This window comes from Atta colombica, unplaced genomic scaffold (assembly GCF_001594045.1).
Source record: "Atta colombica isolate Treedump-2 unplaced genomic scaffold, Acol1.0 scaffold228, whole genome shotgun sequence".
In the NCBI taxonomy this organism is placed as follows: Eukaryota; Metazoa; Arthropoda; class Insecta; order Hymenoptera; family Formicidae; genus Atta; species Atta colombica.
This window is the reverse complement of record NW_017259325.1, coordinates 1721044-1737205: the sequence shown is the minus strand read 5'-3', so window position 1 is coordinate 1737205 and position 16162 is coordinate 1721044. Positions and strand designations below refer to the sequence as shown.

The following is a 16162-nucleotide window of genomic DNA, read 5'->3' as shown; positions in this document are numbered from 1 at the left end:
TATATATGTATATATCTTTAAATATGTATATATCTTTATAAAAACATATACGTAAGGATATATATGTTTATATACATATATGTGTATACGTCCATGTATAGATTAAATACATTCAAGAATTAGAAACATCAAAATAATGTCATTTTGAGGATGAAATAAAGACAACTGGATCATTATTTATAGCGTGAACAAAGTCTGATTAATCAGCTATCTATAAATTTAGTATTAAAGGGCATTGCTATTGTGCATTAATTTATCAATAATGTTAGTAATTTGTGAGAAGATTCTAAGTTACTATAATATTATAAAGTGTTTTTGTACGCACAATTGCATTTCAATTTTATATATCATTAAATTTATATGTTTAGTTTATGCATTAAGTTATATAATTGGTAAAAATGCGATCTCTGTTTTCTACTTTAATTTTTTAATATTGTTTATTTTTAAACACATACGTACACAACACATATTGTGTAATTACACGCAAATTTTTATAACCAAAAACATTTAAAAGTTATTAATAAATTTAACGAACGTAAACGGATACTTTATTTCAGTAGATTTAATTCGTTGAAATGATTCTGTTTCGACTATTTGTACAATCATGTTGCGGACCATTGAGAAATATTGATTAGAAATTAGGATGATATTAATCGTTTTAACTGTTAAATATTTTTTCAAATGCAATGATTCATTTTTCTAATGCAACGGCTTATCCATGGCTTTAATATAGCTTTTATATACTTATACAAATTTTGCATACTGTAGCTTATAATATTGCGTACATAGCGTAAACATTCGCATATTAAAGAGACATCACGTTTAGAAAAATAGGTGCGCAGATGTGCTACTTATATAAGATAGTTGTGTCTGTAAAAATAAAAAAAGGCAAAGGCCTGGAGCAAGCCGGTACAACCACAACAGAATGTTCGATACTGTTCTGCAAAATGCAGCTCCAATCACTCGCAGCTGGCAATTGAGTAACGTTATTGCTTGCGAATTCATTAGAATGATATTGCCGTTTCGTTTCTCTCATACGCCACATAAGTTGAGAAATAAACAACGGAAAAAGATCATTTACAATTTTTCATTTTACTTTTCTCGGAGACGATAAGTGACCGATGTGCAAACTTAATTCTGGGTGGGGCTCTTGTGGTTGTTATTCGTACTCCTCGCCGTGTTGTACCGGCTATCCCGGCTTTAATCGGTCACCTTCGAAAAAGTAGCAAAAAAAATGATATGTTCTCAGATTGAAAAAAAAAGATGAAAGGAAAGATATGGAGGAAAGAGAGGGACAGATTTAAACCTACGATAATTTTGATTATCGAGGATTGCCAGTGATTGGGGTTGTGTTTTGATCTGTGGTAGCTACGCTCCGGGTCTCAGCCAGTCAGGCGTTGGGCAGCCAGGTTCGGACATGGACTACATGGAAAATATGGAGATGATTGCTAACAACGAATTGCCGTCGATTGACGAAAATCTCAACTTGGATCACTTGAGCACCTTCAACTTCGACTTCATACAGGCATACAATCAATCCACCAAGTTGCAATAGGAGGTATGCTTATGAAATACCCCATCATCCCTGAGACGGCATATCCATGATGACCGCCGTTGCATGTCTAATCTCGATCTTTCTTCGATCTCTATTTATCAGTCACGCCGAAACGCACCAGTGGCAACGAAATGTATCGCGAATTGTTAACAGGGGAGGGATATTAATGTATCGTAGAATGATATAATTATGTTTCTTTTTCTCTCTCCTCTTTTTTTATAATAATCATTCATAGCCAGTGTTTTTGTAGTTACAAAATTGGCATTCTTATCTTAGATTATAGAAAGAGTTGTTATCACTTTTATCTAATATGATATATAGTATGTAATATATCTCTGTTGATCTTGTTCTCTTATATTCAAATTGCACTGACTGAGCAATATGTCTGAGAGTTTTTGCATAAATTATATTGATACTAATTATTAAATAGATAGTATGAAATATTTGTATCTAGTAGATCCGAATATTTGTATCTATTTAATGAATTGAATTGTTACGACAAAAATTGTTTTTCCGTTAATATTTTTTTTTAATGAAAAAAGCAAGCAATTCTTAAATTCAGTATTTTTATATTTCAAATTCATATTTATTGATTCTTTTATAGGAGCAACAAAAAATTGTTTTTTTTTTTTTCATATTTCGTTAATTTCATTAATCGTCTCCTTTTGTTCTCTTTATTTGTATCATTTGTTTTGTAACGTTTATCAATGTAATTTAAGTTCTTACACAATATAAAAGAGACTTAGTACAAAGATTTATATATTGTCTATAACATATGAAGTGCTAAAATAGCACATGTAATTATAGATAGAATTGTATGTCGTTTGTGAATAGCAGATTAAGCAGGTATCTATAATATCTATATTACATATATATAGAATTACGTCTAGAGATTGATATAATAATTATTTTTGTTAAATATTTAGATCATTTTATAGAAAACATTTTAACGGAATAGTATAAATCACGTTTTTTCTTTCTTTTATAATAACTTGTATAATTACGTATTACACATGTATTTACACGCGAATTGGTTTTAGAGAATATAAAGAAAAAAAAATTTGTATTGTTTGCCTAATTCAAATGTTTAAAATTTGATAAAGATTCAAAGTGAGAATTTTAGAGCGTATATTTACAAACAATGCATAGACTATCATTTCCACGATCACTTAGTCAAATTGCATTTTGGATTTTGGAAAGAAGGCATAAAAAACAGAAAATCAGTTAAATTTTTAGTTTTGTTGCATTTGTTCAGTTATACAGAAAAATAATGTTAAAAGAAACGATAGTGCATGTTACGTCGATTTAAAAGTGCATTGTGTGATGTAATCTAAAATAAGTGCCTTGCACATTTTTAAACGTTGTATTTTACAATTTTTCGGCAAGTTCTGCAAAGATCTCGTCGAATTAAGTGTAAATCATTTTAATTAATTTTTAAGAAGTTTTTTATTTCAGTGATCTTAAGTTTCTAGGACCTACGTATTTCAATAAGACAAGTTATCTTTGAAAAATAATTTAGGATGTTTTTGCGAAGATTCTTTGGATTGAAATCTTAACAATCAATTTTTAGAATTATTTTTAGAAATAAGGAATATTTCATAGAGTATGAGATAAAGAAAAGGGAAAAAGTAAGATGATTAATTTTCTTAGAATTTATACAAAATCCTCTTACTTTTTAACTTACATCAGCTATAACTTTAGGTTATTATAGGTATAAATTACTATGGTGCCCTATTCCCTCCCCTGTATGTTTTACGATATAACGTATGTTACACGTAACACATATGTTTAAACGTGGAATAAAGTATATTGTAGAACAAAATATAATGGTTTTTCAATTATTTTCTTTCTACTTCATAGATATTCATCTCATGCTGGAATAAAGCGTGGCTTTATGATACATAACTTTAGATTTGTTTTATAAGTTTTAGATACTTTTCTATCACAAACAGAACATTTTTCCATCAAAAAGTATGTTAATTTTTAAGTTTAAAAGGCAAGGCAGGAAAATCGAACTCGGATTTTTCGTTCTTGATAGATGGTTATTATAAAGCTATCCAGCAGCCAGCTGTTTATTACTGTAACTATATTTAGAATAGAATTCATGATTTACTCGACGTACTTTCCGTATCCGAAATCTCCAGACGAAAGATGTAAATTCTCTTCTGCATTATTAATTCATTAATTAAATTATGAAGAATTAATTAATAATTATAGTTAATACAATCATTTCTGTTTTTGACCAGTACAACTTTTTAGCAATTATTAACTTTCTCAGAAAGAAACTTTAGTATACTTGAAATAAATATTGAAAAATTTAAACAATGTAATTGCTTTTTATTCTAAAATAATTTTATTCATAATAATATGAGATTTTTTGTCCCAAAAAGGGAATTGCAATTTATCTTCAGCATAGATAGACACAGTAGATTTCAATCTAAAAGCAATTAACATGCTGCTGTCGAGGTAGAAACATCATCCTGTTTGTCGATTGGACAAGGACATTCTGTGAACGAATCATCCTCGACATAATGACCTGGTATGGGATAACTCATGTGATAGATTGTGTCGCTGATCATCGGTTGTTCTGGAGCTTGATATTTGCTCTTTTGAGCCCATGGAAATTCCTCTTTAGGTTTTGGCGTCCACGTTTGGTATGATAATTTATTTATTGTCTCGTAGTCGATCTTAACTTCAGGCCTGGATGGAATGTATTGGAAGATCAATTATGACTTTATAACTTAAACATAAAAAGATTTAAAAGATGAAACAAGACCTTAATAATCCGCATTGATTATATGTTTTGTAAATATATAACTAAATTAAATCAAAGTTAAAATGGATAAAGAAATTAATTACAGAGTCAAACGATTTAAGGTATCCTCGGAAGAAAAAATTTCCTTCTGAGAAAACGAGTTTTAGCTGCATTATTAATGTCTTTTGAACTAATTAAATTTTATTAATTAAATATGTTTTCGTTCTTCCTTCTCACCTGTAATATTGCATAACAGGTTTGTAACTGCGAACAGGTTTTATCATGTCGGGTTTTACATAAGATAATGCAGTAATCGTCTCTCCCTCTAACGGTACATCGACTGTGCGGATATTATCAGAGGGGATGATAAGGTCCGGACGTAACGTCGTTTTTGCTACGTATTCACAACGAGATGTTGTATCCGATTCCATTTTAACGGTTGCCAACTTAGTCTTAGTAAGCGGCAGATATGGTTTTCGCTTCTCGGTCCGGACTTGTTGATAACTCAGCTGCGAGATAACTCGCATAAGAATTACAAGAGTTATAAACCAATTATATATAAAACTATAAAATTTTTTACTATTTTTACTATTTTTTACTATTTTTTATAGTTTTATATAGTGGCTTTGTATCGTGCGACCTAAGAATAATTAAGAAGTTGCACCTTGCTAGTCGTATCAGTGGACATTTTTGCATCGGAGATAGAAATATTGCCGCAGGGAACAAACGGTACCATGCGCTCCGCGATACCTGGTAGATAGCTCTCCTTGTAGATGGTTTTATCCGCAAATTTCGCGCCGTAAGGAAATACATATGCTGTAACGGGAAGGAAAGGTTTCTCCCTGGAAATCGCATCGTTCTCCATATAGCTTTCAGAATAAGTGGTCTTGCCGCACATCATGATTTCTGGTGGCCTTCAAACATTCAGATTAACATTACTTTTTTATGTTACAGAAAATGAGCATGCAAGAGGAATATTTCTATAATTACATTGTATAGGAAGAGAGAGAGAGAAGCAATTTTATTATTTTATATTTAAATTTTAATTAGAATATGTAATAGTGTAATTAATAGTCTTATTAATAAATAAGACGGTTCTATTTTCAAATTTTATATATGTATATATATATATATATATATATATATATATCTTATCGTGACAAAAATAATTGTACAATGTTTCTCTCTCTCTCTCTCTCTCTCTCTCTCTCTCTCTCTGATTTTATCATTGTCAGAATGAAACACTCAAATTTACATGCGATACATACTTGTACATCGGTTTCTGCGCCCAAGGATGGAATTCTTTCTTAACGACGACAAACGGCTGATAGCTCAATTTTTGTGTTGTCTCTTTAAGAAATGGCTGGCTTGATGGACGGTATTCTAATATTGGTTTAAAACTAATTACAGGTTCAATAGGCCCTGGAGAAATGTAAGACAATCTTGCCATTGTTTTATCTTCTAATGGAGCCAAACTTGTACGAATATTTCCACAGGGTATAATCATTTCTGGCCTGTCTACATATTTTGCCCCGTAATCGTGACGAACTGTCGTCATAGTTTCCATCGTGTCTGCAGTTGACACCGGTCTAGCAAAACGATTATATTAATGATTATATTACTCCAAACTTATCAAGCAATAAAAGATGGATTTCTCAAATCATTTTTTTAGGTTGATCTATATATAATATTTTAGGATTTTGATCTATTCATAGTTTTTATTTTAAGACTGTTTTAAGAAATGTCTTAAGATGTTAATACAATTCTAGTAGTCGGTATTTATAGTTGATTATATTTAAGAATATCTTAAGTATAATCTTAAGATGTTATGAATCAGTTAGAGAACTATTAATACTAAATAAATCCTCTTTTTGTAAAATGTTATAAATATTGATGCATATAATAATGCAATAGAGATATTTTATCTTACCTATGTTTCGGTATGATAGGTTCTGCTTTAACAGTTTGCCATACAGGTTTGTAAGATAATTTGTTTGTTGTCTCATCGAAAAACTTGTCAGTACTTTTCTTAAGGCTGTGGATAGGCCGAATTGGTTGTAATCGAGCGCAACGCGCCGCTGCACGATCCACATTTAGATAAGATAAGTGATATGTCGTTCTGTCTTCAAATTGCGTCGACGGTACCTTGTATAAGTGCTCCGGTGCAAAGGATTTTGCACGTGGAGGCTGCACGTATCTTTTGTACTGTGATTAATAACAAAAACGTTTAAGTTGTATAAATTAATAATATAATTAATAATATAATTATATCCTGTATATTATATACCAGCATATAATATACAAGTGATAATATCTTAAAATTACACAATCAGATATTAATAATTATAAGTTATGAGTTACATTAATTTGCAATCTATCAAAATCATTATAATGGAAGGTTCAATATACGGTATATCGCATACGATACATCAGACATAATAATAATTTTTTTAATATTGTTATTATTTTAAAAGTATTAAAAATAATTGATTAAAAATTTATAAGAGATTGAAAATATTGATGAGACAATAATTACTTTTGTCTTGCATGGACATGTTATCCTTTTGGTACATGGGGCTTTCCTCTTTGAGCAAGGCTCAACAACCTCCATATTGCTTTAATCCCTTTTTTTATCGTAATTGTATATATGTACAATGCACAATTGCATCAGTATTATTCTGCATAAACGTTGTAATAAATATTAAAATATTCAAAATAATATGTTGAAATCGGAAGTTCCATTACATTTTAAAAATCTGATTAATATACGCCTGACACATGGTTCAGAACTAACTTCGTGTTATCCTCGTCGTAAAGATATGTCGTTGTGATCATGGTGTCAATCAATATTTACACCATGGTTATGATATCAGTTTAAAACTTGCATAAAATTTCACATGATTCTATTTCTCTCACGACACCACGTGTATTACAAAAGAGAAAATAGGCAAAAATACAATTTCATAAAAATTACGCTAGAAATTCTATTTTATCTACATATTCCAGTAGCAATTTCATTTGTACTTAATGTTATATATAACTACGTGGAATTCCTGTTGTTAGTACATATGTGACGTAACGTGACATGCGTACCACAAGCATCACAGTTGTTTAATTACCAAAAAGTTTATACAGCATTTTAAGTGTCTAGTGATCAACACCTTGTGGATTGAAATAACTAATGTCATCTTCTCAATGTGTGGAAATAGATGAAAGAAAATATCGTATATTAAAATACGAAGATATTTTTATCTTTCAATTTTAAGTTGTAGTGTGACATTAGTTGTTCTCTTAGGTATTGATCTATGCAGATTCCTTTCGCAGTACCGATTGGCACAGACTACAATGTGTGTGTGCATGCGTGCGTACGTGCGTGCGTGCGTGCGTGTGTGTGTGTGTGTGTGTATATGTGTGTGTTGTGTGTACGTGTATGTGTGGAAGACATGAGAGACATTTCGTACAACTTGTATATGTATCTTTTTCGTGTTCATGGAGTATATATTATATCTAAATGTCATATCCGTCCTTTTTTACACTTCGCATATTAAGCGAAAAGAAAATGTGTTTTAACATTATATATATAATATATATTTACTGTATACAATATAGTTGTACGAATATCTTATATCCCGATTAAACTGAGATAGAGAAAAAGATTATAAATATAAGACAGCCTAAAAAGAATGACCGTGTCCTCCCGATCAAATTGCAGCCGCATTGCAGAAATAAAACTTAACAGAGGTAGGATGAACTTAGAAAAGTAATAATAACATTTTTTCACGGCAGAAAGGGTAATGACACTGATATCACTGACACTTATGCACGAGCACTCGATTCAAGTTATGAATTCTCATTTTCAACACCAGGAGAAGAATGGACTCTTGTTCTGGAAGCGCTGGGTAAACGTGTCAGAGAATGAAAACAATCTAGGAGTGCCATTTCCTTTGGCCCTAGAGCAAAACAGGGCACAATATTTTATAACATTGCCATATTAGGCCAGTTGTCAGAGATGAAAATGATGGCGAAAAAGGAAGAAATTATTTACAGATATATTATTGTTTTAATCAACAGTTTGAGATATAAAAAGATTAAATTTAAAAGTGCTACAACATTGAGAGGAAGCATTTGGTAATAATTAAGCAATAAAGTTTTTTTTTTGGTTTTTCGATTAAAATTCGAAAACGAAAATAGATTTCGAAAAATGACAAGAGAGCTTTTTTGTTAATTATACTTTTTTATTAATTAATACTTTCAGAGATTCGAGCTCCAAAGTGGGCACTTTTTTGACAAAATTCGTCCATTTCGTATATTATCATTTGAAATGTTTTTTTTTCATATATATAATTAATAATTATTAAAATTAAATTAATAATTAACAAATCTAACATTAATAAAATAAAAATAAATTTTTACATCAATGATGCAATGTAATATTAAGAATGATCGCTTTACCTTTAGAGCTTGATATCTATGGAAATATTAATCGTGGGTATTGGGTTCAATTTAAGCTCATTTTTTCGATAAGATGTCTACTTTAATTATTTTATGTTATTTTTTATTCTCCGATGCATTTAAAACGACATAGAAGACAATAACTGAAAAAGTATCCTATTTTATAAAAGTAACCTATTTTTGCCATTTTTTCAAGAAATTTCATCTTCAAACTGCTGTATCCGATTCTATTCATAGTACAAAACTCGTTAAAAACTCATTTTGTAGGACATTTCAGCAACAAAAAAAGCTCTGGTGTCATTTTTCGATATCTCTTTTCGTTTTCGAGTTTTAATCGAAAAGTAAAAAAAAAATTTTATTGCTTAATTACTTCAAAGTGCCCTCCTTAATGTTGTAGCACTTTTAAATTTAGTCTTTTTATATCTCAAACTGTTGATTAAAACAATAAAGTATCTGTAAATAATTTCTTTCTTTTTAAAATCTCTAGCGACTGGTCTATATATCTAAAAATATAGAAGCAATAAAGTACGAAAATATATACTTTTCCACAATTACAGCCGGCATTTGTACCAATTGTACAGGGCTTTTGGCATCTTTCAGAGCTTGTTGTAGATTCAAAATTTGGCCGCGCATCACACTCATTTGTCTATCGAAGTGATGTCGGTCGAAGCCCTTATCTTGCTGCAGAAATAAACAAGCAATTATACTTGTGCGAAATTATTGTTGCATAAACAACAAACGGAATGCAATATACGCTTGTTCTTGTTTCGAATAATATATGCAGCATACTTTAAATAGTTGATACAAATCGTCGCAAAGATCTTGTACGAAATTCTGATCCGAGAGTTGCGGCAGGACTAGCTCTCTTGTAACTTCACTGAACGGCTGTTTCGCCTGAGTTAACCATGCCCAGTGATAAGGATATGCTCTCCATGAATCAGGATGTTTAAAGGGAAAAGCAAGGCCGTTATCGATCGCTGCAATCTTCACTTCACCTTGTTCAATTCCATTCTTGCTAACGCTAGTATCGTATTTAATCAACCAATTGTCATTCCCTATGAAATATCAATCGTGAAGAAATTCACATAATTAATGCTACTACAGACAAGCAATTTTAACGTTTACCTCTGTCTGTATTTCTGATGATATAATCTAGGATGACCAAACGCTCAAACTGAAGCTGGAATTCTCGACTCAAGTGCGCCGGCATGGACTCGCTTTCCCATCGCCTCAGCCAATAATCGGCGTCTTTGTAACCGTCTACAAAAACTTGGAAGGAACCAACTTTTGGCGGTAGACCAATACGATTAAAATGCGACCCCACTGTAGGGAACTGGTCCATGATGGCTTGCTTCATACGCGCCTTCTGACGATCCAGGCGAGGATAATTAAAAACCTCGCTAACGAGTTTCACCACTCTAGTGTTTGGTACAATACCGAGGCTCAGCTTTCGATCGACCAGGCTGGCACCTGCTTCGCTTAAGTACCCCTGATTTGGAATTAAGCAACTCCTGCCGAAACAGCACGGACAGCAGAGCTTGTGCATCCATTTTGTCCATTTTGGATTCAACCTACCATAAGGTTCTTCATCTTTCGGTTTGAACACACCTATAATTTTCTAACAAAACAGTACATTTCATGAATCATTTATGTATCATGTATGGAATCACATATCGCTATACTTTACTGAATCAGACAATATCACCTAACTTTCTTATATTGAGCTGATTAGAAGTTGGAGCTTACCCCCGCTGGATTTTTGACAAAATAACTCCCACTAGAACCTTGATATATCCTTTCTGGATAAACTCCATTGTCTATTGCACATTCAGCCTGCCACACCAGTTCCGAGAACTGTGGATCATCTATAAATATATATACGTCAAATGTAATTTTATGTGATTATGACAATTCTTAGAAGGTCACTAGATATTATGAATCATCAACAAGTATACACAGCTATGAAAGGCAATAGGACACCACTATATATTGCAGCTGAACGAACCTGGAAATCTATTAAACGTAACGTCGAGTTCCAAGCGACCAAGGAGAGGCTGGCTCTCCCGGTCGATCCCGGAGGAATCTATGGCTAAGGTTTGATCGTTGCTCAAACTAGGAATAAATTCGACGTCGGGAAGCAAGTCAGCCGGCGATGGCGGCTGATCGTTGTGCAACGACAGACGCTGATGGTGGCTGCTACTGCTGCTGTTGATGGGTGCGATGGACAGATCAACCAGCGCATCGGTCTCCACCAGAGCGGTAGCAGCGGCGGCGGCGGCGGCGGCGGCAGTAGCAGCTGCAGCGGTGGTAGCTGGGCTGCTGTTGTTCTGACTATGGTACTCTCGATAAGGCACGTGTAGTTGCCGTTGTTCGGAGTCGCTCATCACAGACTGCTCACTCTCGTGACAACGATCCCGCTCTGCGAGGATCTCTCAAAGCGAACCTCGCTCCGATTAATTCCTCCCGAGTTGACTCGGAGTCGGGTTTCTCTCTCCGAGCCGATGGACGATTATTACTCTTACGACATTACCACGTACTGCCTTCTACCTGTCAGCGACGCGCGCCCGTTCTCAGTTTCTCCCGGTTGCTACGGTTATACGTATACGTGCCAACGTGCGAGAAATACGTTAGCATCGTCGTCGATGCGTCATCCGGATCACACGTATTCTCACACACGTAACGTAGCGTAGGTAGGCCAAGCCAAGGCGCAGCTTGCTGTCGACGGCGAGGACGATGACAGATAGGTGAAGAGGGGAGACTTATTGCGATCTAACCCGATTAACCAAAATACAGCCCGTCATCCTAGCGGCGGATGCTATCAGCTGATAGGATTACCGCCATGTTTGTGTGACGCGTATGCATTTTCTCTTCTCTCCTTCTTTCTCTTATATGATCCGCTGGAATCTACCAGGATCTACTATAGTTATCGCCTTTTGTATTCACATTCGCTGCGACATGTGATCGATTCGATCTCGATCGGATTTAAATAACTGCGGTAGAATACACTCGCACTTTGGATTCGAGACTCGTTCGGAACTTTGGGAAGGTTATAACTGCTTATGCGATTTGTCTGTTATGCTGATAGCTAATTGTCCTTGTGTTCATTTTCGCTTTTTTTTTCTATGTAATAATAATGGAATAATATATCGTGTCTAAATCGTGCTTGTACAAGATTATTTTTAATGACTTCGAAATTTGTTTTAAACTGTTTTTGAGAGGTGTACCCCAAAAGCAAAACTGAGTAAGAGAGTGAGGGAGAGTAACACGTGTTCGACATGTGCGAAAAATTAAATGTATATAAGAAAGAGTATAGTGAAAGATATAAAAATAAAATTATGTACATAATGATAAGTTAATCGATAAATAAGCAGCGCATGTCACTGATCATAATGCATATAATAATGAATTTAAAAAAACATTTATTATAAAGTTAAGTATTCTTTTTGTGTGTAAAGAATGGAGAAAAAATAGGTTGCTTTTTACATTTTTAATTTCTAATGATAAATTATCTTAATTCCTCTCATTTATTTTATTTAATATGAAAATAAATATAATTCGAAAAATGCAGGGAAATTCAAAGAACATTTACAAAATCGTTATTGAAAATTGTTAGATATAAACTATGAGATATACATATCTTAAATGCATAATATTGGCCTATTTTTAATATTGCGTTTTGCGTCGTTTGTTATAAAACATGCAATTAGCTAAATATCGATATAGAAGTATGAAATAAATATATATGAAACAGTGTGATATATCACATATGTCTTATACTTAAATATAAATCAATGCTGTTAACAGTAAGTTTGAGCAATTAATAATGCCAAAATTTAAAAAAATTTACATTATTATCAATTTTTCTTTTTCCAATATTAGGATTATTCAATAAAATACTCAGTATCATGAATTTTTGTTAAACGCACATTCCACCAATTCTTAGTATTCAAGGATATATATATATATATATGCAATAGCAGCATCATGACGGACTTGAAAAAAGATTTCTCAATTTACTTGTTGGATGCTCCGTTTGTAAGGGACGTTTTCTCGGTGTCAGATTCAATCCTTCGTAGTTTATACTCGGGCTATGTGATATGTTTTCTGAAAGCATACAGAATCGTCATTGTTTTCGCCAAATAATAAGGATTTTAGGCATATCAAAAGTCGCAACAAACCTTTCCTAGAACGCTTCAAGTCTAATTTAGAGTGATGTAGCAATCGAGAATACAAAGGTGAAAGCGGCTTTCCTTTGAACAAGATTTGCTCACACTTAACTGAATGTACGCGAGGAGACAGCCATCCGCTCATATTGTTCCAAGACTTGCTCAAGTCCAACAAAGTTGCAGGTAGCTCACACAATGGACGATATTCTTGTTTGTACCTTTTAAATAAATGTTTGTATTTGCCTGAAATTTAATTCTTGTGACGTTCACTCTTAATTTCAAAATGATGTAATTTTAACGAACAATACCTTCCATTGGAGATGAACACAATCTCTCATAGAAAAGAGTATCATCCATATATTGATTAAAATTGAAATTAATTTTCGGAGATTGCAGTAAAAAATAGCGGTTTGCTATTAATATATTGCTCGTGTCGAAATCAATATTATTTATTTTTCGAGACCTACGTTGCTCATTTTTGCATATATTGTCTATTCTAGTGTTCAGTATGTTGAATAACGTTTGCAAAGATTTCATTCTTTTGCAAGCATTCTGAATGAACAGCAGACACTGCGATAGATCAGAGAGATTGTCGATGTTTTCATGATGTAATATTTTCTCAAATACTAAGTGTAGCAGCGATAGCAAATTGGAAAACACAATGAAGCCATTCGCATACAAATTGCGAATTAAATGCTTAAATTAAAAAAAAAAATTATTAACCGCAAAAATTGTATGTATGAAATTTTTATTCAATTACCTTCTCACATTGTGTATATAATAAATAATTATCGTAACAAATTTCAGGAAATTTGTTTGCTTCGATTGTCTCAGAATTCGAGTTTATTCTCAAGATAAGTTTGCATAAATGATTGCAAGATTTCTCTAATTCGTTCAATTCTTTATTTTTTCTATGTATATATTGGACTTTTTTGAAAATATCTCTTTTCCATACTGCACCGTGAAAAGAAATGTTATGAATTATTAATGACTGCATTCAGCAGAGAAAGCAGCTTTGTATTTTACTGTTGTAATCTATTATTGTAAGACATATGATTTGATATTGTAAGATATATGAACTTTAATATGATTTGTTTATATATTTAGATTCAGTGAGAAACTAAAAGCAAAATTAATCATATTAAAGAATTTTACAGGCTACAAAGCTGCTTTTTCTGTAAACAGCGCAGCTAATGAATAAATCACCAAGAAAATAATATTTATTATATACTAACAGTCTATAATGTTAGAATCTTCGACATCTATCAATCGCTTTTGAATTAATAAATTAGCTGGCAGATCGAACACTAGCTTTTTTATATTTTCTTTTCTGTCAAAAATCTCAGATTTATATGCATTCAATGTCTCGATCTCATCACTAAAATATATAATAATAATTATTATGTAAGTTGTATCACCATTAATTGTGAACAAATAATAGTGATTTACTTCAGAAAATTATTTGCAGCCTTCAGTGTTTTCTCCATTTTCTTATGAGTATCTGTCATAACGCTACATTTTTGTGCAATTGTGTTATTGAAGTATGTTATTATTAAACTCTGTATTGGACTTGTACATGGTGCGTTTAACAATTCTCCTTGAACTGAAGAAATCAATTTGGATAAATAATTGGTACAAAAATAAAATACCTTCTTTCTTATATTAACCATATATTACATATTTACATACGTTCCCTTTTTATATAAGTTTTAAGAGCGAGTTGTGATAATTTCCACATAATAATTTGAAACTTGATTCCTCCTGACTGAAATAAATGGCTTATTAATATCGATGGAAAGTCGAGATCAGGATTGTCTCGTGATACGAGGCACAAGAAGTTTTTCATTTCAACACGATATGTTGCTTCGTCTTTTTTGCATGAAATCGGCCATTTGACCATTTGTTTAAACAGCTTTGTATCATATATAGAGGATAAATAATGCGATACGTGTAGGAAACCCACTGTATTAGATTTGTTAAACATATCCTTAAAAAAATACTTGTATTTAATATGTATATATAAATATATAATAAATAATTTAGTGTTGAAATTAATATAATAAAGACTTATATTTATATATTTTTAAGAAATGTTTTTATACCTTTCTAAAGTGTTGTCGAAACTCGACTGATGGCGATATGACTTGTGAAAGTAAAGATACATTTTTGTAGAATGATGAATTAATGACTGTAATGATTTGAATTTCTTTTAATTTACTCATTACATACATATGACTTCAATTAGCCTGTTTCATCCGTGGTATTTATTTATACTATATGGTATTTATGCTATAAAGAATGTTAAATCTACACAAATACATAATTGTTTAAAATATTTTGTTATAATGTTTGTATACGTGCAAAGATATGGTCGTCGCGCCACTCGCGCCGTACTTTGTAATTGAACTATTTGCACTTTTCTGCACTTTTCTTGCACTCTTCGTCTTTCTTTCTCAGTAAGTCTGTTTACGTTGCTTGCACTTTTTGCACTCAGAATATCAGAATCTCCACTTTCTCTCTCTTCAATGCACGAAAATATTTATTTATTTTTCTCTTTAAATGCAAAAATTTTTGGAGATTTCAAATAACACGAATAGACCTAAAATATCTTATTAATTTTGGAACACAACGGTGACGTTTTGAGATACGGTGGCGATCTCTTGTGTGGCGTAGATGAAATGAAATTTGACAACCGCATGGACGACGACGAAAATAAAAACGTAAGAATTCTAAACAACAATAAGAAGATATGATTGATGAGAAAGCCAAAAGAAATGAGATCAGATATAAATGATAAGAGATAATTATGCATCAGAACAATAAATTAAAGATACCTCTGTAAAAAAAATCAGAATTGAACAAAAACATTTTTCGGTTTATCAAACAGCAGAGAAATGTTTATAGTCACGAAAGAGATCGACAGTGAGAACATCAGCAAATTGTGCCGCACATGCTTGCGGGAAGACGGCGATAAAATGGTATGCTTGTTTGTGGGACCAGCTGGTTCCTCACTCGCCGCTAAATTACGATCTCTCTCTTGTTTGGAAGTAAGCAGCACATTTGTTTTATCTTGAATTTAATGAAAGTTCCTCAAAGATTAAGCTTGTATTTTGTGTGAATATTTCTAGGTCTGGCAAGGAGACGGCTTGCCTGAAAAGATGTGCGACCGTTGTGTGACCAGAGCGGAATCAGCTCTTTTGTATCGAGAGCAATGTCGCGCTGCTGACAGGGCTT

General features: G+C 32.5%; 4 protein-coding genes across 5 annotated transcripts in view; 2 read left to right on the top strand and 2 right to left on the bottom strand.

Annotated features, from left to right (window-relative positions):
• Positions 1-1767, top strand: part of LOC108688340 (signal transducer and activator of transcription 5B) — a 9683-nt gene extending 7916 nt beyond the window's left edge. For both annotated transcript variants that reach the window (XM_018194564.1, XM_018194563.1), the window contains one exon: positions 1369-1767. In XM_018194564.1, the coding sequence (XP_018050053.1) occupies positions 1369-1555 (187 nt within the window). In that variant the 3' untranslated portion in view covers positions 1556-1767. The remainder of the gene's footprint in view (positions 1-1368) is intronic.
• Positions 1768-4002: 2235 nt separating this feature from the next.
• LOC108688226 lies at positions 4003-11718 on the bottom strand. The gene is made up of 10 exons (XM_018194390.1): positions 10768-11718; positions 10509-10627; positions 9888-10380; positions 9552-9817; positions 9304-9443; positions 6241-6507; positions 5579-5899; positions 4975-5224; positions 4548-4819; positions 4003-4255 (listed from the first exon to the last, which is right to left on the bottom strand). Exons 1-10 carry the CDS (start codon positions 11144-11146, stop codon positions 4003-4005), a joined length of 2760 nt encoding a protein of 919 aa, XP_018049879.1. The 5' UTR covers positions 11147-11718.
• Positions 11719-12744: 1026 nt separating this feature from the next.
• LOC108688225 lies at positions 12745-15159 on the bottom strand. The gene is made up of 8 exons (XM_018194389.1): positions 15031-15159; positions 14618-14915; positions 14378-14531; positions 14164-14306; positions 13689-13882; positions 13237-13624; positions 12941-13171; positions 12745-12866 (listed from the first exon to the last, which is right to left on the bottom strand). The coding sequence occupies exons 1-8, from the start codon at positions 15157-15159 to the stop codon at positions 12745-12747; spliced, it is 1659 nt and encodes a 552-aa protein (XP_018049878.1).
• A 312-nt stretch (positions 15160-15471) lies between these two features.
• Positions 15472-16162, top strand: part of LOC108688224 (zinc finger protein 70-like) — a 2941-nt gene continuing 2250 nt past the window's right edge. The window contains exons 1-2 of the mRNA XM_018194388.1: positions 15472-15975; positions 16057-16158. Coding sequence (XP_018049877.1) covers positions 15823-15975; positions 16057-16158 — 255 coding nt within the window. The 5' untranslated portion in view covers positions 15472-15822. The remainder of the gene's footprint in view (positions 15976-16056; positions 16159-16162) is intronic.

What these genes read in the sequence shown, in the direction of transcription:
- LOC108688226 (XM_018194390.1), bottom strand. Translation starts at nt 11,146, where the DNA reads ATGAGCGACTCCGAACAACGGCAACTACACGTGCCTTATCGAGAGTAC. An exon ending in CCTATCATACCGAAACATAG is followed by an intron (nt 5,900 to 6,240) that starts GTAAGATAAAAT and finishes TCGTTTTGCTAG; the next exon opens with ACCGGTGTCAACTGCAGACA. An exon ending in CCACTGATACGACTAGCAAG is followed by an intron (nt 4,820 to 4,974) that starts GTGCAACTTCTT and finishes GTTATCTCGCAG; the next exon opens with CTGAGTTATCAACAAGTCCG.
- LOC108688225 (XM_018194389.1), bottom strand. Translation starts at nt 15,159, where the DNA reads ATGTATGTAATGAGTAAATTAAAAGAAATTCAAATCATTACAGTCATT. An exon ending in TTCGACAACACTTTAGAAAG is followed by an intron (nt 14,916 to 15,030) that starts GTATAAAAACAT and finishes TATTTTTTTAAG; the next exon opens with GATATGTTTAACAAATCTAA. An exon ending in TATATACACAATGTGAGAAG is followed by an intron (nt 13,625 to 13,688) that starts GTAATTGAATAA and finishes TTTTAATTTAAG; the next exon opens with CATTTAATTCGCAATTTGTA.